Source organism: Apaloderma vittatum, unplaced genomic scaffold (genome assembly GCF_000703405.1).
Source record: "Apaloderma vittatum isolate BGI_N311 unplaced genomic scaffold, ASM70340v1 scaffold9406, whole genome shotgun sequence".
Lineage (NCBI taxonomy): Eukaryota > Metazoa > Chordata > Aves > Trogoniformes > Trogonidae > Apaloderma > Apaloderma vittatum.
In genome coordinates, this window is record NW_009719974.1 from 1 (window position 1) to 22,684 (window position 22,684).

General features: G+C 42.4%; 1 protein-coding gene across 1 annotated transcript; it reads right to left on the reverse strand.

Moving 5' to 3' along the window:
- Positions 1-6,781: 6,781 nt before the first annotated feature.
- On the reverse strand, positions 6,782-19,366 carry RNF128 (ring finger protein 128, E3 ubiquitin protein ligase; the record flags this gene model as incomplete). The annotated part of the gene is made up of 6 exons (XM_009870853.1): positions 6,782-6,879; positions 8,253-8,424; positions 9,234-9,330; positions 11,890-11,972; positions 13,042-13,113; positions 19,119-19,366. Coding segments are annotated over 6 exons (770 nt in total), but the record flags the coding sequence as incomplete, so codon positions are not given.
- Between the last annotated feature and the right edge of the window lie 3,318 nt (positions 19,367-22,684).

The window sequence follows — 22,684 nt, forward strand, 5'->3', positions numbered from 1 at the left end:
GGTGAAGGGGTCCGCGCTCGCAGCTTCTGGCTGTGGGGTTACGGGTCCTTCCGTGCCACGGGCCCAGGCAGAGCCTCGTACTGCCCCCCGGCCTTTATCCGGGAGCTGTGAAGCCCCGACCTCGCTGCTGTCGGGCAGGGCGGCAGCAGGCTCGGACGTCCCCAACGGGTCTCGAGGGCGGCCCTTCATAAGGCGAGTCCGATACTTTTTTTCTCCTCTGCCACTGCCCTAAGTCCCGTTTCCAGTTTTGGCCGGGGTCACTCCATTTTCAGCCCAGAAGACAGACGTCACCAGAGTTTGTTTGGCTTTCATGTTTGTTTTCCTGCCAGCGCTAAGCCTTGACACTGCAGTAGGAGGCTGGGCTGCAGAATTAAAAACAGCCAGGAAAAACCTGCCGGGGGAGGAGGGCAGCCGTGGCCGTCACCTGCACCCGCCACAGCGCCGGGAACGTCCGTTGCCCGGGCACAGGCCGAGCTGGGAGCAGAGGAGCGGCTGCACCAGCGGGCGGGATAGGGCCAGTGTCACCTCATCACATTTCACTTATGAAAAGGCAATCTGCCTCAGTGCTTCTATCACCCAACGTGATTCAGTGCTAATTTGGAGAAGAGCAGACGTTTCGGTTGCCGTAACAACGGCTTGACTTCGTGGGTTCAATGTTGTCAGGATTTGCGGGCAAGAGCTTCGGCATTTGTCCTCACGGACTGGCTCTTCAGATTATTTGCAAACTGACTTTACCAGTTGTTCTGCCCTGATAAGGAACAGGACAGTAGCTTTCATACTCCTAGGGACTGCACTTGAGTATCTGCTCTCACTACTGACTTCTGTTTCTGTCCCCTCTCTCACAGCCAGGTTTCAAAAAAAACCAAACAAACCAAACCCAGGTGCTGGAACTATTTTGCCATACTTACCTGGCAGCCAAGGATTTCCCAAGGCTACGGAATGACCTTGGGACTTGCTATCCTTAAGCAGTAGTCAGCACAGCGTGACTTCCAGCTCCCCACGAAGTCACGATCACAGCCACCTGGCCGCTCAGTTTGCCCGCTATCGTGCCCCCTCCCTTGCTGTTTCTCCTCTAATCTCTTCACTATGTCCCAAAGTGCTCCATATCTCTCCCTGAAGCCTTACACATGGTAGCACTCTACTTCCTAAATCTTGTAACGCTGACCTAAACCATAAAATCTTTCCAGGAGTGAAAGTCCCGCTGCCTCCTCCACTCCAGCTCACTGGTGCTGGGGACTTCTTTCTCCACCTCAGTAAAAAGTTCACTCCTGGTCCTGACACAGTCTGTCATTCAGTACAAATGGAAGGAGTAGGACATTCCTGTTTCCCAGGAGCTTCTCTGCAGTGTGCTGTCCTGTAGGATCCTTCCCTGAGAACTATTTCCAGCATAATTGACCTTCCTAAGCCTTTCAACAACAATGCTTTATTGATTGTGTATCATACAAAAATTTCGGCACACAGTTGTTTAAACTCGGCCTCTACTTTGAGCTCTTTCTAAAAAAAAATTACGCAGATCAAGCATTAATATAGGTTGCAGACTTGGCACTTTTGCTTTATTCTGTCTTCTGTTGATCCCTTTCAACAGTCCCAAGTGCACTTCACCACCAGAACTGCTTCTGCCAGCACTGGTCTATTTGTGAGCACAGGCACAGCAAGATTTTGCCAAGCACCCACAGAAAGATGTTTGGCAATGCCCCTCCCATTCTAGCTGAGTAAGAAATCGCCTACCCAAAGGCACCCCTGTGAAAACAGAATCAAGTGTTTAATCATGTTTAATTCACTGGAACGCTTCAAAACCAGGTGAATTGCACTACCATGAGACTTTTTTTCCCTTCCAACAACTCATTGCACCACAGCAAGAGTAGTATTAAAAGGTTTCATCTTTGGGACTGAATATAGATTAAACTACTACAACTGTTCTTTTTGTGTGCTTTCATAACAGAGTAGGAAGCAACAAATTTCTGGTGCTTTATCTTCACTAGAAAGGAGAAATGAATTAAAAGTCATTAGCCAGCATGTGGCAACTAACACAGATAAAACATTAATGAGACAAGGCAAACAACTGCCTAACATGTCACTCTTTATGAGGCAGTTTTTTCAACCCCCTCACCTAAAGTAACTGGGAGTAATAGAGTGATTCCCGCATGGATGGTGCTCTTCTAAAAGCGTTGAGAGTGTTTACCATTTAATTTTCCCCAGTTAGCCAAGCCCTTGGATAGGAAATACCTATTAAGGATCTAACACAGGCCTTCTAATTCTTCTAATTCTGATGCCCTTGGCATTTCCTACTCAGAGCCTGGCTCTTAGCATCTCACACATGCTGGACATGCTAGGACATATGCTGCTTTCTTATGTAAGATTCAAACTTTGTCAATTGGATAAAAATTTAACAGTAAAATGCTACTGCTTGGAAAAATGTTTTGTTTTCTTCTCCCTTGCTTCAAGGTCTTGACTGTCTTCTTTTTTCCAGTTCCCTCAGGCACTGGATTCTTAACCAAATACTATTAAGATGCAAAGAGTGCCACTCTTATCAGTTTGGAGGAGTTTATTTATAGGCACTTAAATTCTTTCTTCATCAGTGCACAATCATCCGACAGTCTAATCAATGCATTCTACAGAGATCCATTCAGTGCTGCAGAATTTTCCTTTCACTGTATTAAAGGCCTCCTAGAAATGGTAAATTACTTCCCTCAAGTAACCATAGCCAAGATTATATAAATAGATAAATAGCTATATAAATAAATTTTGGCTTCACTTTATATAACCAACAACTGAACAACCAGGGCAGAGAATTACATAGTTAATTCATGGTGGGTGAACACTGCAGTTTGGTTTCAAGTTTCCTTTAGAGCCAAAATTAAATTGCCAAAGCCAGCAGATTTTCTTTCATCTATCCCAAAATGCCAGCCATTACGCTCCTGCAGGAGTGAAACTGTTCAAATCTGCACAGGGAAAACATGAGGGTGAAAAGCCAGAGCTACCTTCTGAGCTCGTGTATGTTAAACACAGAATGGAATTACATTAAATCACACAGGCAAAGTAGAGGTGTATATTTATTCTGTTCAGCTGTTAGGTCCTTCGACAACTGCAGATCTGTCCATCTGAAGACTGATAACCAACTAAGTCCTTCTATTTTATAAGAAGAATCCAACTGCCCTTTTGACTTGAACTGCTTTTATATGTTTGTAGCCCTTCACCACAAGCCCTGCTTTTTCCCTTAAGCAAAAAAATCTCAGCTATAATTACATATATATAATTACATTTCTGTAGGGACACCTGAAAATTTTCCTCAGCGAGAAAACTGTATTATTTTGAGTTGGATTTTAAAATAAAATCCTGCTGCTGTAAAACCTGGTTTACAAGAAAGAGGAGTAACCTGGCACTGGGTGACAAGGCTTCCTGTCCTGCAGGGATAGAAAAATACTTTCCCAGTCACCCTTCAAGAGCATGCAGGCATTTAAGTGAAGCATCTAGATCAGAGCTTTCCTGGGGGAGAGATAAATGACAGCAGTGAGCAAACACTTGGAGATGATGCTGGAGCCTGTTCTACTTTCTCTTTGGGGGCAGAACAACTGACACGTCTGTGTGACTATTAACAGTTGAGACGCTGCCACTTGCGGGCACATACTTTCCAGCACCTTACATGCAAACATTAGTGTACATATAGGAAAACCCGAAACTACTGCAGAGTAACAGCAGGTTTGCGTTGCATTTCAGGAACAACCCTATCACCAGGCACATTCCTGTTCGCCTCTTGTTTAGAGGAAAGGGTCTATCAGGACACAGTGCACACAGATATAAATATATATACATAACACAGAGCCATTCAAGCCTGTAGCATCACTCAAAAAAAAAAAAGAAAATCTGCTGACAGTGCTCTAAGCAAGGTCAGCTAAAGACAGCAGCTATCCATGGAAAGCGAGAGCAGAGCTCTGAAATTCCTTTACAGCAGCTAGAACTGCAGCAATGTTCTCCAAGGGGAAAACCTCCACAGAATTCAGTGAAAGTTTTTTTTCAAAGTGAGACATCAAGAGACCCAAGTTCAGTATCACAGATTGCATGAAAATTGCACGCTTTCATTTTTAAACAAAAATCCTTGCAGAGCTATCATTTACGAATAAATCTGTACACACAAGGAACATGGCAGACTCACAGGTTAAGCTTCAAAAGCAGAGAAACATTAATTCTTCTGCCTACCAGTAGCTCAAATATTATTCAAGTACAAATGCTGCTTTTATTTCTTTAACAGTACTTCACATTTGATACAAGAACCTTAAAAATATTCCTGAAAATTAGTAAGTGCTTCAAGCTCCCAACAAGTCAACACCTTGCCAGAACACATACACATCACACAGTAGCATGAGTTCACTGACATGAACTGCTGCACCCCCCGCCCCGTACTCCAGGTGTGCATTCCTTGAGAAAATGCTGTGCCTCCACTTTACCCTTAGAAATGAGCACTGGGAAATAAAACCAAATCTTTCACTCATAAAAGATAGGAAATAGAAAGGTTTGAATCCTATAAACAAAGCAACCCAAATTTGTAGATTGCAACAACAAAAAAAATGCCCAAGTGCCTTTCAATAAATTGATCTGAATCCCCCTCCTCTTTTTTTTTTTATGAGAGCATATCATCATGAAATTCTACTACATTACAGCTTATATGCCATAATAAATTTATAAAAGCTTTCTGAAATTAAAATGAAATTAAGTGTCCAGGGGTTGTATATTAACTGCTTGGATGTTCCGTTCTCTCCTCTGCACTTCTGATGTAGAACAGAAAGGTGATCGCATAAAACAGCTTCAGAGTGAAGTCAGATTATACTCAGCTTTACAACTTGAGCCCATAAGCAACCAATTTTTCCTAGACTGGGCTTGGAACTGAGCTTAAAAAAAGGCACAAGACTAACTACCACCAAACTGGCAAACTGGCCAGGGGAGTGACAATTTTACTACATCTAATAGTATAGAACAAAGAGCATTTATAGAATCATAGAATCCTTAAGGTTGGAAAAGACCTCTAAGGTCATCTGATCCAACCATCAACCCAACACTACCAAGAAAGCTAAAAAATATCCTGAAGTATCCCTGCTTTGCAAGACACAGCATTATAAAGACAAGTATCAACTTGAGTGAAGGAGCGATGTTGAGCGACCTGACAGAGGAAAACAAGATGCAACCTGGATGACCCAAAGAGTGCACAGCAGACTGCCTTGTGCCAATCAGATCTAAAAGCACAATTCTGATATATGTGAAGCAGCTCACTGAACACACCCCAAGCAGCTCATTTTTAATTTTATATAGAGAACAGTTACTAGGCTTAAGCCTCTCAACACAATTTCAATCCATGAAACCCTGCTTATAATGAGCACTCCTTACATTCCAATTGGTTTAAGCCAGCATTGCTACTTAATTCAGGGCAAATTCAGCATCTGCTTCCATACAAAATCTGGTAATCAGCACTTAATGTCAGTCAGGGTCATCAAAATATAGTTTTATTTACATTTTCATATTCAAATTCAATATAAATCATGAAATATTTACAACCATTTTAATTGTACTATAGCTAAGAAAATGCATTGCTTTTTCCCCTCCAGATTCAACAGTACTGCAGGCTTTAAGACAAAGTTCTGTTAACAGAAACAAGCTATAGATACAGAGATAAAAAAAATAAAGTGCATCTGTAAGATGTCCTTAGTTACCTTCACTGGGCAAGGCCCTACACTTAATATTGAGGCACCCAGCGTTCCTCCTCAATCCCAGTTCAACTCCCCACCGACGGCAGACACTTCTCCAGTCATCTCTAGGATATCAGCACTCCCTGCAGCTTTCACTCGCAGGCAAGACAATGCACAGCAACAGGCCAGCATTTTTCACAGGCCAGATCATTTTCTGAACAAAACACAGCAGATCCTTTGGGAAGAATCTGTCTTTTCATCAGTCTTCTTGGAAGTCATCCCAGATTCTCCAAGCCAGGACTCTGGCGTATCGCTGGTGCTAGGAGATGGTTCTAACTCTCAGAATCATGGCGGACCTTTCAGACTGTCTAATATTAAACAGGTTTGACAAACTCCTACAATTGTTCCCTTTACAGTATTGTGCAAGTCAGATTTGGCCTGTCAGCTTGAAGCTTTCTTTTTTTTTTCCTTCAGGAATGTGTGGTTGGTAGGCTGGAGCTGAGAGGTAGAGAATCAATCTGTTTACTAGAGAGACAAAGACACCCTGGGCAAAATACAGTTTGACAGTCATTAGTTCGTACTTTCTCCTACCAAATTAGTGCACTGAAATATTAAATACAGTGTTGCTTTAAACTAAACTGTGTTTAGTAAATAAGGATTAGACCAGATGAAAATCAATTTGTTTACAATGAAAATCCACTTGAATTAAAACAACAAACAACAAAAAACCCCAAGTCAAAACAATTCCTAGTAGAGACAGCTACAACAAAGAACCTTCTCTTTATTTAAATGACTCAAACACTGAAGAGAAGGTTTGCTGAAGATGAAGCTTCTGTTTTAGTGTTAAAATTTCATGGTTTTCTTTAAGACAGCTTTATATGAAGAACGCTAAAACTAAATTCTGTATGGGAGACACAGTTTTAGGAGTTGCAAACCATAAAGAAATGATTTGAACAAGTCTCTTTAATCTCAGCATTGCCAAGGCAATATTTTTCTGCTCCAGTCTTGCAACATTTGGTGCACACAATGGCAGTAGGCAGCTCCTTGCAGAAGGCTTATACCACATTGCTGGGCGTGTTCTTAGGACTTGGGGCTTCACAAACCTGTGTTTCGTCTGCCTCAAAACTTGGGTTGTCAATGTGTGGAAGGACATTCACAGCAGACACCTGGGATTCATTGTTTACAAGATGCATGTTGTCATCTGCCCAGAAAAAACACAACAAGAAAAGACAAGTTAAAATGCGTCATAGGCAAGCTTTACCACCTTAAAGCAAATGACGCTTGCTTTATTTCCACAAGACCACTACAGTTGTCTTTTCCAAGCACTTTTCCTGCAGAGTGGGAAATCCAAGGCCACGCTCCAACTACCACTCTTCTACTACCCCTTGTTAGTTTGTGAGCCCGTTCTCGACGCTACCTGTCTTTTCCAGTGTGCTCAAGTGGCAGAAGGCCATACAAGTCTATGAAATCCAATTGTACAGTGACCAATAACTCTCAAATAGAATTTAGGGCTGCAGAAGACAGGCATCAGGAGTAACTTCTAGAGACTAGGCTCAGGACTAACTGTGGGACACAGGCTGGCTCGGAGAGGAAGGCCTTGTAGCCTGTGTCCTTGCCACTCAAACTGAGGATACACAAGACCTTGAGCCATATAACCAATCCAGCATCACTTCAGTTGCTTATAGGAATGCATTTTCAACTTTGGATGTTCGGCTTTGCAGCAAGTGCCCCCTGCTCTACTTAGGGTGCCTGAACAGAGCACTCCCATACACACATCGCTCACTGGAGCGGCCTGTCCCTGAGGAGGTAGGCAGCAAATGCCACACTTTCCTACCAGCCAAGGCTTCCCACAGGAAATCTAAGCAGACACAGCCAGAGCATCCCTTTCACCTCTGAAAGGTTCCCCACTTATTCCTCTTTCCAAGGCCATTCCACAGTCCAGGGGACTGTTACTTTCATTTGTTTACCTGGAATCTTTCAATTTCTAAAATCAACAGGAACACTGGTGGTTGAGCACTAGGAAGACATTTTCAATTAGTTTGCTCTCATTCAAAAAGACAAGGCATGTGGAAAAGCCGATAGTCTTTTCCAATTAAAATTCCCTGAAGCCTTGGCAAAATGTGAAATTCAGTTGAAGTATCTGTCATCTTTGTTTTGCACCATCTAAGCTAGAGCAGGACTGACTCTCCACAAGTTTTGTCTAAGTAATTAGCTACTTAAAGCAGACAGATCTGATGGCAAAGCAACACTCATTCATCAAAACGAAATATCCAAAGAGACAACAAGATACGGGACATCTACAGAGAAATATCTTTGGTCTTCAGGAATAAGCCCCTGATTTTCAACTACTCTTTTCATAGACTTGAGTTTTCAAATCCAAATTTAGGTTGATTTTCATCTGAAAACAAAGAACAAGTGTCAGAGCCAAGTGCTAAAACAAAAGGGCAGATTAATATTACCCTTAAAAAAAAAGGGTATTCAAGCACTGAGATGTTAAGGCAAAGCCCCTTAATTCAGAGCATAAACCACAAAGCGCAATGCCATCTAGCAAGACAGATGAGACAGCAGACGCACTTTCTGATGGTGCATGTTCCTCCAGAACAGATTCATCTGCTCCCTGTACAGAAGCGTATCCAGATGATGCTGTTTCACTACGATTATCATCTTCATAATGAACTGTAGCAATATTTGATGTCCCACTGGATACTGTGGCTTGCACAGACTCAGACCCTTCTTCTACATCCACCTTTGTGAAAAAAGAGAAAACGTAAGTTACAACTTTAGAGGAGGCTGCATCCTTCCAAGAGACCAGTGCCTGCAAGGACTGGAGTCTAGGGAACTGGAAACTCTGCTGTTAACCTCCAGAATCACAGGTGAAACACAGTTACTTCCTAATTGTGTGGGAAGTTCAGACACAGCTTCCGAGTTCTTCAGCCAGCTCTTCCCTTTTATTGCCTAGCACCAGGAAAACAGATTCTTCCTTCCACTCAGTGCAGACCTCTGTCCCCAAGGCATACTCTGTTCTACATTTTAGCTGGTCCAGGCAGTGCCGGCCATTGGCAACAGCATCTTCCCCTGGCACTTGCCACAATGAGCAGTTACCAAATATAACAGAAATTCCTTACGTATCCTAGGAAGTCTTGTGGCTCCAGGAAAGCTGCACATGCTAACACAGTCACTTTTCAAGGACTCTGGGTACTTAGTAACTGAATGGAGGCTGGTTTCAGGGACAGTATGAGTTGTCACAGTCTGCCTGAAGCTTTGAGAAACACCCTTAGTTGCAAGCCAAGAGTTCAGAGCAATTCTTCAGTCATCCATTACAATCAATTTTGGCTGACATTCTGCCCCAAGGCTTTAGATGATACCAACTCAGACCAGGCCAGCTGCATTCTTTGCAGAAGGGGACACGCCAATTAGTCCTGTGGCATCTCACCACTGACACAGCAATGCCTGCACTCATCATCTGCACTCCAGAGTCAGCACAAAATAGCTCAATATGTGGTTACTACACTGATAATGGCATCTGCCACTAAAAAAAAAAGACTACTGGCTTACCTGAACACCCAAAATTTTGAGTATGTCACATTTGCACATTGGACATGTCCTGTGTTCCAGAAGCCAGGGGTCAATACAGTTCTTGTGGAAGAGATGGCTGGTGGAAGAAAGAAACCAACAAGTTACCAGGAGACCTGATTGTGTGGCAGCTATTTGGCCCATTTAGAAACACTGAGAATTTATCCATTCTAGAACGAACTACCTTATTGTGCCACAAATTGCAGTTGAAAGTTATGGACAATTGATCTTTCAAACTGTAGCTGGTTTATTCTTGTTAGTATCTCTGTACTACTTGCTAGAATTCAGCATTATCCCTGCTACATAGGTCTTAAGCTTTTTTTTTTAAAAAAAAAAAAAAATCTGTGTACAATATATTCCCAGCTGATAATTTAACTAATACAGCTATTAACATTACAGCCTTAGCTTTAATTTTAGCTTCTGTCATGCAGATGTAGATCACTAAACAGCACTTCTTTTTGTTAAAACTAAATAGAAAAATCATCTCAGAGTTATATCCTCAAAATAAACTGTAGTCCCACACATCTAATTTGTCTACCAATCATTGTGTATTCCAAGTGGATATTTGGCAGGCTGTGTACTCAAAAAGTAAATATAGTTCCACCGTTACAGATGCAAATGTGTGCTTTTGTGAAGACACTCAGTTCCACAATGAGTGAGAATCAGGTGACAGATTTTGGAGAATGACCTGAAATACTTTAATCTGCCTGTTCCCTCAGCCTGAATAGAAAAAGCAAAGCAGACAGGCACTGCTCAATATTAATAAGAACTCTATTATGAGACAAGTGCAGAGATCACCACCTCCATTGCTCAGTACCCTCTGCCCCACTGTGATACCAGGGTTCTCCAAGTGAGCCCACGTAACCAGCTCCTCCCTCCAGCTGCACCAATGTGATGTCTAGGGAATAATCTGAAGCTTCCTTGACACACAACTGTTTTAAGTAGTTGGACTTAATACTGGTCTTGTGTACCTCTGCTGCTATAAATGCCTCCAGTTTGACTATCTGGACAAGAATGCCTTCTGCAAATACACACACCCCAAGTACTTAAGATACCTCTTTTGTTACTCACAGGAGCATTTGATTGCTTATTTCTTTCATGGATATAGTTAAATGCTTTCAACAAGTAGGGTCTCAGTGTTGAGGTCAACCACCAACATCAAGTACATTCTTGCAGTAAATATCATTTTAGAACTCATGTGAGAGAATTTAGTATGGTTGATACTGGCAAAGATCACAACTGGTGAAGATTATCAAGTAAAGGCAGTCATCTTAAGCTAGTGCTTCTTAGAGGTACACTTGGGCCAAAGAAGAGTGAAACATCACAAACATATATAAAAAACACTCTCAGAACAAAGCATCATGCAGCAAACTTGCGTAAAAAGAGTATCTTCAAAAGTAGTTACTTCACTCTTACCCCAAGAAGTCATGCTTTGCTCACAAGTTCATATCAAGATTAGCAAAGTTTATAGGAAAATAATGAGAAGTTAGGTCTCCTATCAGCCAAAAGTATCTAGAACCTGTCTAAATGTTTCTGTACTCATGGGTCTTCATTACTGAACAGGACCACCTGCAGGCATAAACCTACAAGGCTTTGTTTTTTTTCTAAACTACTAAGCATTAGGATTAAAGAATTTTGTTGATAACACCTTAACAGGCCAATTTCATGATACCAAAACAGCTTAGAGCTCCTCCTGCTTGGGAGCAGAGAAAGCTTTTGCAAAACTGTAACCTTGTGCATAGGTAACCTCAGCTGAGATTTGACAGTGTTTGACAAATAACACTGCTCAGTACACAACAGCAGCTCCAGATTTTTCCATTCTTCAGAACCTGGATTTTCCTACATCAAAATTTTTTCCGAGTGCTTTTTTGGTAAGTCTCCTCAAGGGTTACAAAAATTCTTCCCACACAAAATTCAAAATACAGTTCCCATGGCTGCCCTCTGATTTTCACAGCTTTGCCAGGGCAGTCCCATTCAGCAGGCACAGGGGGAAGTCCCACAGAACAAGTTTCCTTAAGCCCTAAAAAGGCTTCACTGCTCATCTTGGGAACAATCTAATTAAAGTCTTAGGGCTACAATACCAGGCTTCCACAGAAGCAAAGCAATGAGACACAACAGTAAAGAAATTTAAAAAAATAAAATGTTACAGCTCTGTTTTGGTCTCTGTTTCAGATGATGCATCCAATAATAGAAAAGCTTTCTTCTAAACTACAAAAGTTAGCACAGTTTAACAAGTTTAGTGGCAGCAATAACCCTCGTAGTAACCATTGAACTAAGTGACAAGAAATGGGCATGGCTTTGCCAGATATCTTCAAGAGGTAACATTCTTACACACCAGCAAAGGAAGAAATTTTTAAGAAGCCCTGGCATCCCCTGGAGAGGCAGTGAGGTCTGCTAAGTTATACTTGTCAGTCCACTCACAGGGGAAGTTATGAACACAGGCCATCGTGGCACACTACAAGTGTGTATTTATGCAGTTCCTGTTGTTCAAAACACTGTTTGACATGGATTCCTGAATTCTTGCTGTGCAACAGCTTGATTAAAGTTTGATCAGCTTTGTTACCGCTGCAGAAGGAACAACCAGTAAGAGGAATGCTTCCAGAGGTTGGATTAAGGGGAAGTTTGGAAAACAACTTACTTGCAAGTCAGAATACGCACTACTTCATTTGGCTTGTACAGCTCAAGGCACACAGCGCAGCTATCTCCATCAGGACCGGTTTCCTAAAGCAGTGAAATGAATTTACAGCATTAACAGACTTTGAAAGCTTCCTTTGAACTACAGTCAGATTTATTGCAGACAAAGGGGTCTAGCTAAAGTAATCTAAAATAGCTCCTGTGCATAAACTTACATAAACACATTGCCATGTGTTGCCTGATCTAGTTGAGAGGCGTCCCTGCCCATGACAGGGAGGTTGGATTAAATGATCTCTAAGGTCCCTTCCAGCCTAGGCCACTCTATGATTCTATGATTGTGTGGATTACTCAAACTGACACTTTAACAGAAGCATTGAACGTTTAATCCCATGGTTTAGAAGTCCAGCTGCAAACCATCCTTGGATTATTTAAGGCACTGCCATAGAGGTTTAGAAACTGCTACCTCCTGGTTTAGTTACAAAAAGAACAGACAGGGAAGCTGAGAAGACATACTAGTCTACCTTTAAGCATCAATGCTGGCAAATAAGGACCTTGCACCTCAGCAAGACCACAAGCAAGCAGCTAAAAAAAATTGATTTATAAGAATGTCCAAATTGGAAAGTCTTGCATCCTGGAAAAGGACCTACTCTGAAAGAAGAACCATCTCTACAACAAGACAGTTAGAGGCCCAGAGGGATGTCTGCATCCTAGAATCATAGAATTACAGAATAACTGAGGTCAGAAAAGACCTCTAACATCAAGTCCAACCATTAACATAGCAATGCCAGGTCCACCACTAAACTATGTCCCTAAGCACTGCATCTACGCATATTTTTAAATACCTCCACAGATGGTGACTCAACAGCTTCCCTGGGCAGCCTGTTCCAATGCTCGACAACCCTTTTAGTGAATAATTTTTTCCTAATATCCAATCTAAGTATTCCCTGGTGCAATTTGAGGCTGTTTCCTCTTGTCCCATCACTTGTTACATGCAAGAAGAGACTAGCTCCCACTTTGCTCTTCACCAGCTTCATTGCCCTTCTTTGGACTCACGCCAAGTACTAAGGACCATCCTGTTCCAGTACTAAGGACCATTCTCTAGGTTCCATACAAAGGGTGTGCCATAACACTCCAGAGATTATGGGATCAGTCATACCTTGTCCCCTTGCTTCAGGGTGCGCAGCTGTAACCGCGCAATGGCCTTCTTCGCCTTGGCTGTTAGTCGACTCTGTAACAGAAAGCAGTCCCAGTTAAAACACAGTCAGTTTGCTCTTGTGTGGTGGTTACTAATACATAGCAAGGTGCTTGCTGCAAGCAGGCACCAGTTTTATAGCCTGGATGTTAACAAAAGAAGCCAAGTAAGCATGATCACCCTATATACGGGCAACGTGAAACAGAGTTTCAGGACATACCCAAGTGTCTATTGACTCTGGGTGACACACCAACATGGCATTTGCACATGCTTTGTTTTTACCTAACCTTTTCACAGAGCACAGGAATTTAAAAGGTTTCTTCTTTGAGAAGATGGAAGACAATAGCTTGAACACATTAGACCTAGCCTTGACAAACAGAAGCCTTCGAATTGACTTGGTACAGAAGACTGAACCTTAGTCTGAAGATCAATAATATTAACTACTCACTTTATGACAACATCCTGGCACAAACTCACATCCTGATGAAAGGTGAGATTCTTTACCAATCAGCTTAGCTACCACTAACACACCCTAAACTGGTTCTCTGCCACGAGACTGCTTTACAGAGCACACAAACAGCTCGGGAAGGTCCTAGCACCGACTGCTCCTGCCAAGTGGAAGAATGCAGTTTTATCTCAATATTGGTACAAAGTAACACAGAAAAAGAAAGAGAAAGCTCAGAGCTATTTCTCCCCGCGCCCCATGACATAGGCATGAAACAAATCAAATTACTAGCCCCAGGTGGATTGCTGGGCAGCTTTAATAAAGGCAGAGGAGGAAACATTCCCCTTCACACAGTAATTTGCTCGCTGCTCTTGGGGTAGCAGGGCAGAGATGAGCAGACAGCAGAAGCACAGCTTGCCTGGCAACTGTTGCTGTCCAGCTGTCACTGCAAAGCATTTAATAAGCACTAGAGCCCACATCTCTGTTTAAAGGTCACAAGTTGATGCTCTTCCACCAACACAAAGAATATGACTGTCCTCTCCCTCCCCCATGCACTTAATTACCTCAGGACACAGAGGCACTGCCGCCCCAACACAGCGCTTGTTTTAGGGACGCACTAAACTCCAGTTCTGCAGCTAACCAAAAATCCTCCTCCCAACTCAGCCAGGTAGGGGAGGAACCCTACACCGTTTGCTTTCCAGCATTACTTCCCCTTACGCATTCTAGTTCAGCTACAAGAATGTACTCTGAGATGACGGTGCAGTGCTGGTGGCAGAAGTGCAGAAGGCACAAGCAGGTGTCAGCAGCCACCCCTCCACCCAACCACCTCAGTGAGAACTGAGGTATTCAAATCCGCGTAAGACTCCCTGTGCTGAAGCAGGTAATGACAAGCAAGTTGATTTACATGGTCTGCTGGGACCCTGTCAAACAGATTTGGTACAAAATGACTTATACATCAATGTTATTTTGGGGCCTTAAGATATAGCTTTTAGGAGTTTAATAGTTGATAGCTATTAACAACTACCAAAGAAGAGATGCATACAATCCAAACATGGAGACAAGTTTTCAGGGATATTTTGCAGGAACAATAACTAGACAAGTTTTCTTTGAAACTTCTAAAGTTCTTCTGCTGAAGACATAAATATATATTTTTGTATATCACTTAAGTGTAACTTTAGAGTGATGTTCCCCTTGTCAATGTTTCAGTGAAAACACAGAGGTCCCCAAAATTTTCAGCAAACGTGGTAACATTGACAGAGCAGGAATTCAGCAATGTTAGTACTTCTGTCACCACTACTTGTTACTAATTGAAAACTAAACTTTTTAGGAATGTACTCCCTCATACAGTATCTAATCTACAAATCTAATGTCTGGCCAAGCATATTAGACAGGATTCAACTGGTTGTATCATTAATAATTTACTGAAACAATATTTTAAGTTCTACCTGAGCACAAGTTTAATTGCTCTTCATGAAATGCTCCAATGGCAAAGTCACCTTTAACACTGATTTTGGTAAGAACAGCAGAACATGCCTCTGGGAACATGGAAATGTTGGAAGAGGAAGCTTTTTACTGAATAGCCTATCAGGGAATCCAGGACACTTGAGCTTGGAATGTCAAAGCATTTTGTGAAACCAAGTTTTTCAAACATTAATTGTAAATGGCATTAAAAGTCTAAAAGCCCCAACCCAGGAACTCTAGAAAATAACTGACCAAGTTGAGGAAAGTAAAAAAAAATAATAAAAAAATAATTTAAAAAATCAAGATATTGCAAAGCAGTCAAGGTCCCAGCTGCTATCCAGCTTCTGGCATGTTGAAGTAGAGAAGTACCTAACAGGGATATTTAGTTTTGCTGTTGTTTAGTCCTCAGTCTTCCCTAGTCCTATGCTGCAGATTTTATCTCCAACCCTTTCTGCATAAGGGTGCCTTCCTGGCAGGGCAATGCAAACCAGCAAGCTCTAAAGAGGTCAGGAACTCCTGCTTTTCTTCTGTAAGCTAGAGAAGTTCTGCCCCACAGGTAGCTACTGCCATGAAAACAGATTTGACTTGTGGAAAGTTGAGCAACTCACCTCCTTCAAAGCCATTAATTAGGTCATTTCTCAGCAGCAACTCTAATCTTTATGAAGTCAATGGAAGTGAAGACTTGAGCTTAAATTAGAAACCAGGCCACAGATAACATCATTGGACATTTTGCACTATTAAGAAAGGTTAATATATTGAGGAACTGAATCTGCCAGTACTCAAACTAGAGAGACAGCAAGCCACCTACAACACTTGCCTTGTTTTTTCACCTTCTTGCTCACAGACCTCATGATGCACTAAGAGATTGCAGAGGTGGGGACTTGAGTTTCCATCCCAGAAGAAAATATGCATTCAGATAAGAATTAGGAGGTTGTAAACAGTTTAGCTAGCTGGCTCATAAATAAAAAACTACTCTATTTTAACTCGGTTAGGACAGATGTGCTACAAAACTTATGTTCTCACATGGACATATTGCCAATATGGCAATACCTGGAAGCCATCCAATTCAAGCAGGGGTTACTACTAGTCCCAAGCATGAATGAAATGTGTATCTAGCCAGGCTCTTGCTTTCAAGAAGCCTTTGCAGAAGGGACAAAGCATCTAGAAAATGGTCTTGCCTCTTTGTGTTCTACCCCTTAGTAAGCAAGCGAGACTCAAGCTGCATTACCCTTTTCAGTCCATGGTGAGAGCTCTCCCAGGGCTGGGGCTCTGCCCACAAGACCAGTTCAGCAACCCAAACCTACAAGAGACAAGCTGCAGAGCACCATTATCACACATCACCATTAGCTCATCACAGCACTGTGCAGAGCAATTCAAAAGCTTTCATTTTGGTTCAGGTGGTAGACTGACACTTTAAGAAACTCCTCACACAACAGCAATATAATCCCACAGGGAAGGTCAAAATAGATATATTGAAGAGGAGGAACACCAAATAAAGGGATGCATTTAGAACAGCAGTTCACTTCTGAAAGAGGGAAAATTTATAATACCTAGCTATCAACACATTTGACCATTTTCTAAAGACACCACCCAAAAGAATGTATAACCCTTGGACATCTGTGCGATAAAGGAGACAAAGCACGCTCCTTTACTCCGCCAAGTAACAGACTGAAGTCCAGACAATCAGAGTTTCAAAAGGGCTGACTGACGACAAGAAAGCTCCCCATGTGACATGCAAGCTGGTGAGTTATTTGACTAATATTCAGTATTTTATGGAACCAAAGGAGTTAAGTCTCAAACTTTGGATAGATACTGAAAATCCAGTCAGCTGGCTAGCAGGGAACACTGTGGCATCACCTTTTAGTAGTTCACTAACAAGAAAGTTCTTGTTATTCTTTGCTTATCTTATCATTGTGAAGCCAGTTTTTAGATGTCATGGTATAAAAACAATTGAGAACAATTCTAGACTGTCTTGAGTTTCACATCTACAAAACAATTCACTTTTACCCCCGATAGCGAAGCTTTCTTCTATTCTTATACTTTATAAAGCACTTTTGAAGGCTCCTTAATTTCAGTTCAGCTGAAATCATGTGGAACTGGCATGTAATTTATCAATACTATTTTTTGCTCTACACTAAACTCCTTGCGCACACAGGGCCAAAGATAGAAATAGCTTGTGAAGGTGCTAGCCAAACAGACTGGAATTTCCCAGTACCATCTACTACTGAGGAATTAATAATGTTTGTTGCTTGTTGATAGCTCGGAACAGAGTTGGATCCCCACAACTGTTCTGTTAGATACCTTCAAAGGAGGACAAATTCTCACACGGTTTGACAAACGGTGTCTTTTGCAGACCAGCTTCTAGGACATCCATTTTTCCTGCTTGTATTTGTTTAGCATTGAACACAGCTCTCATAGGAGGGTAGAGAGCAGGGAATGGAAGAGTGAATTCATCAGCAGGAGCACTGTGCATCTCTGTCCAGTGACATCAGCACGAGGAGAGCATCAAGCTAGAGCTCCATGCCATCCCTACTACAGAGATAACTCCACATGACATCCAGGAGTGGCAACGCTACATCTCAGAGGCAGATGATAACTTCCAGCACTGCTCTTCCAATTATACCCTTATTGTATCCTCACATCGCTTCCAGGTGTGGCATAACACCAGAATATGAAAACAGACTAAAAGAAAACTCTTAGAGGAGGTCTAGTCCAGAACCTGAGGCAGACACAGCTGAGACGAGGCACAAAAAGTTCAGCTCACTGTTACTTCTCTAGTCTCAGTAAAGATATAGCCAGCAGACCATCCTCCACAAGATTACACTTAAGACAACAGGATTTCAGAACACAAACTCGACTGTGTTAGTGCCTGTGATTATTGGAAAGAACGCAGCATTCAACTCCAGGAACACTGCTGTCATTCACCCTAACGACTCTACCTGCCCATCAAGAGCAACAATGGTTTTGCATGCTAACATTTTAAAGAAGCCAGTCCTAAAGTGTTACAGAAGCCCGAAACCGACCTAGATTTCAACACCTGTGTCCAACTTCTAGCTTCATCAGCTTCCTTCAGAAGGGTCTTGCTCAAGGAAATCTCCAGGACAGCAGAGAAGCTTAGCAGGGCAGGTCTTCTCCAGAGAAGTCTGTCACTTCTTTAACTATCTGACCACTGATCCAGAGATAATTCACATACTCTGAGGCCAGCTGAAGTGCGATGCTCATGCTATTGCTCTCTGCAGCAGAAGACTGTAATCTTCTTTCAGAGTTTGGGTAGTTTCTGCAAGAAGCTCTGCAAATACCAGTGGTGTCCTTTGCAACACAGCTCTAAGGGCAAGGGCTGAAGTACTCGCATCCTGTTCCTGATGCTGCCCATCACCTTTGACAGATGACAGGACTTCATTCTCGCTTTTAAGGCTTTTAGCTTAAGCCCTGAAGAAGCAGGTATAAGGCAGCTCCGATCAGACTGAAGACAAAGCTGCAAGCATTAGTCCTATTAGCTGATGAGACTATTGCACAGAAGAGTTTCTTGGAAACTTAACTCATTAGCAACTCCCTGCCTGGGATTTAAAAAAGAACACAATTTGACAGTGCTTTATTTCCAGCTCCTAATTGAGACTGTCACTGCAATTCTCAGAGAGCTTTCAGTCAGAAAGCAGCTTTCAACAAGCAGTGGCTTCCCAGCTTGCGGTCTACAGAAAGGCCGCCAAAGCCATGCACCACGTTGCAGACACATTTGCAGTCGTGTCTCACATCACAGCGAGCACACAGGCAGTGCTACGTGGGAGGTGTGAGGGTCAGCTAAAAGCAGTTTAGCTCTCTCACCACCTCCAATACACTAGCATTACGATTGCGCTGCAGTTTGGGGAGTAAAATTTGTAGGAGACAAAGTCAGCTAAACATGATCAGTTGCCTTCTTCAGACTGTTTACCTATTGCTGTTTCCTTGGAAAGTTTTTAGCTGCTTGAAGATAAATCCCTTAGCATTTTAAAGATCACATCCTCTCCTTCCTGTGGAGTGAACAAATTCAGTAATTTTGGTGCTCAACCAGTATTTTGCCCTCAAGATCACAGCACTGGGGACTCACAGGTGTAAAAGGAAAAAAAAAAAAAAAAAGCAATTGCATGCACAAACTCACCTGGTTCCTGGACTGGGCCCTTGCGATCCTGAGACGCCGAACAGAATAAAAAATAAAGTAGCCTATGGTTACTACTGTGATGATGAAAGATGACACGGAGATGAAGAAGAGGGAGAATCGATTCATCCAAGGATCGTGCGTTTTCCCCACTTCAATAACCATAGTCACTTTCAGGCCACTCTCAATCCGGTGCAAGATCTCCATGCCTTTCAGGTTGCTGATCATAATTGCAACGATGCTTTCAGCACCTGCAAAGGAGAAGGAGAATCCATGCTCAGTTCCCAGGTATTGTATAAAAGTCATTGTCTTAGATGTTCCAGGTTCAAGTGCTAAAGAACAAAGTGGAAAGTTTCTAAGTAGCATTTGCAAATTCAACATGAGCTGATGGAAAAACTGTCATCTCCATATGCTTGCTCCGCTGAAAGGTAGGTCTCATTACCTCTGAGCTGCATAAGTGAATCATATTTAGAATTCATTTCTCTCTATAGCACTCCTCACTCACATATAGGACACACATTGTCATTATTTTAGACTCAACGCTGGCAATTTACATTTAACATGCCTTTGAACTGTATGAAGTTAAGAATAAATCCTACACAGAGGGAGGTCGCTACCAACTGTGGTATCTCCAGGAGCTCAGGGATGTCAGGTCCGCAGCTGGTGGCTTAGGGACCCTTCCTGCAATTGACCTGACCCCCTGCTCCACTGCTACTTCTTAATGCCTCTTTTCTAAACTTGACAGTATGGTTGACTACTTCCCCAGCCACAGAGCAAAGCCACAGATCAGCCTTTGCTTCTGTATTTTCAGAAGCAAATGAGAAACATTTGAGTGAAATTTGTTTGTGAACTATAAATGCTGTTGTGGGTTTCTAATGCAAATTCAGAGGAAAGCAAATATGGAGGTGTGCTCAGCTTTTAAACAGTTGATGACAAATGGCAAACTCCACCCAGATTTTAACAGTTCATTTACTCAGTTGAACATCATGACAAACCAATGGAGGAACCAAAGGTTTTATGGTAGGGAGAAATTAAAAGCAACTCCGGTCACTGAGTACAGACCAGAACACAGCTGCTTTCATTTCAGTGACAAGTTAGTGCTTGAGGACACTTTATCTGCAGGAATTTCAGGCAGTCCGAGTATGACAGACACTTAGGAAAAAAAAAAGGAGGGAGACAGTAAATTGTCAGTGGCCTCTCTCTAAATTAAATGCAAGAAGAGTGGATTCAAAGACTAGTTCATCAGGAGTATCACTGCATTAAACCATCAGCTGCACAACATTTTTAATACATGCTGCATGGTAAAGGAATAAAGGCTATTACAGATGTACTGGTTTTAACTAACCTCCCAGCCAAACACTTTTTAACAGGGAGACCAATTTATTCCCCCCCCATTAAAAGAGAAACCTCATCCAACTTTCATTTATCAAAGAACCTAGAATTAGTGTTAAACCACAAAGGCTCTCATTTAGGAAAGCATCAATTAGTTTTCCAGCTTGTTCACATAATGCTTTTTATCCAACACAGCTAAGCATGATGTCTAGCAACTCTCCTCAGTGTGACTTAACTCATCTTTTATTCAGAAAGCTCCCTGTAATGAGAAGTACATCACACAGAGAAGAAAATAAAAAACAAACCAACTTTAAAAAAAAAAAAATCACCCAGACTGGAACTTGTGTCCTTTATGATGAACTAGGGCTTGCACGTTCTAAAATGAGCTGGAGTCAGGTGTTAGGAGCAAGTAAAGAATTAAGCATGGGTCAAGTCAGAAGCTGAGACTTACTTCCATAACCACGGAAGAAAATGTGGAAGAACAGCCTGTCACGACAAGAAAATAAAAAGCCTGCCAAAAAAACGAAAAAAACCCACCCCGCAACTTGTTCTGCTTTATTCCCCTTCGCTCCTGCAGGTCTCACTAGTTAAATATAGTTTGCAGTTATGCGCAATACAAGATGCGGTGCAGGGATTCCTCTTAAAATGTCACCACTAGCCTGCAAAACCACTTCAGCTACTAAGCCATCAGTTGTCAAGTGTTACCCTTAAGAAGAAAAATCTTCCATTTAAGTTTCAGGCTGATCAGTTCACCAGGATGTAATTAGATGACAGTTTTAAGGCTTTTCCTGACACTTTTCCCTCAAGAGATATTTCCTAAAACAGAATCGAAGCAGCAAGAGAAGTACGTGCAAGGGGGGAGCTGCTAGCTTTGACCCTGGAGCACCAGGGGCTGAAGTGAAAGTGTGGCCATCGCCATCAGCACACGTGCTACCTCCCCTCTGCCCGGAACACACCCCCACCAACATAACATCCGCATCCATCTTCTCTATTTTGTAATGCACGCTCTTAGGACCAACAATCAATTTCTAAAGGCAATTAGAGGTGAACTTCCCTGACACCAGATGAAGTTATCCAAATGCCTTGTGCCGACAGCAAGGGAAGGGAATCCAGAAACTGCACCTCCTCCCTGGCCATCAGTAACACCGGCGTGCAGTCACTTCAGAAGCTCCTTTTGGACAGGGCCTGTCATGGGTCATCCCCCTTAGCTGGCAGAAAACAAGGCCTCCTTCACCCACCAGGAGAAGTTTCACTGATGCCCTACTAGGCTGAAGCTAAGACAGAAGCCCAGAATCTATGTTTAGGACTACTGTTGTTCCTCTAGAATAAAATCATCTGGGATCACCCTGCTCCCAACACCTCTGGAGCTGCTGGATGAGTCCCATCATGACATGTTACTGTCCCACCAAGACATGTTACTGTGGCCTGGAAAGCACCGATGTAGACAAAGCTCCTGACAGTGCCTGGGCATCTTAATGGAAATGAGCTATTTGAGGGGATCTCCACAGAGATGTCTCAAGCATAGAACTGCCAGCTTCCCCACCGACTCTACCAAGGCAAAAGAAAAGTCAACTAGTGCATGGCAAAAAAAACCCAACAAACCATAAACATCCCCCCCCCACCCAAAAAAAAAAACAAACACCCACACAAATAAAAACCCACAAACTTGAAGAAAATCAAGTTCTTCACCTAGGCATCAGCTTTTGTGATTCAGGTGAAGGTTTCTGCAACAGTGTTTAAGGGGCATTGGAAGGTGAGATGAAGCTGCTGCCTGTTTAGGTAATAATGGGTTCATTGCTAAACAGAAGCCAGACCTGTTTAGTTAAACATTTCCCAGCCCCTCTACTGTCTCCTGTGAAACTGGAGAGGGAAAGTTTTTCGAGTCTTCAGACAAACACAATCTGCCTCTGTACAACTGGAGCTTTGCAAACATACCTCCCAAATCATAAGGCAGCACATCGGTCAAAATTTGACAGATGCTGCACAAGAACTTAAACGATTTGTTGGGGCAGGCAGAGAGCTGGGACACAAGTACCTTTGGCACACAAGGGGAGTGCATCACCAGGACAGAAGTTTTACCTTCCTGTATCAGGTTTACTGAGATGTAGAATGGAGCTGCATCTGTTTACACCAGTATAAATACCTATATTAAATGCTGCCCTGAAAACACTTGTTCTGCTATTACACTTCTGCTGCCTCTAAGAAATGACCAGAAGCGTTAACGGAGAAGTTACAGG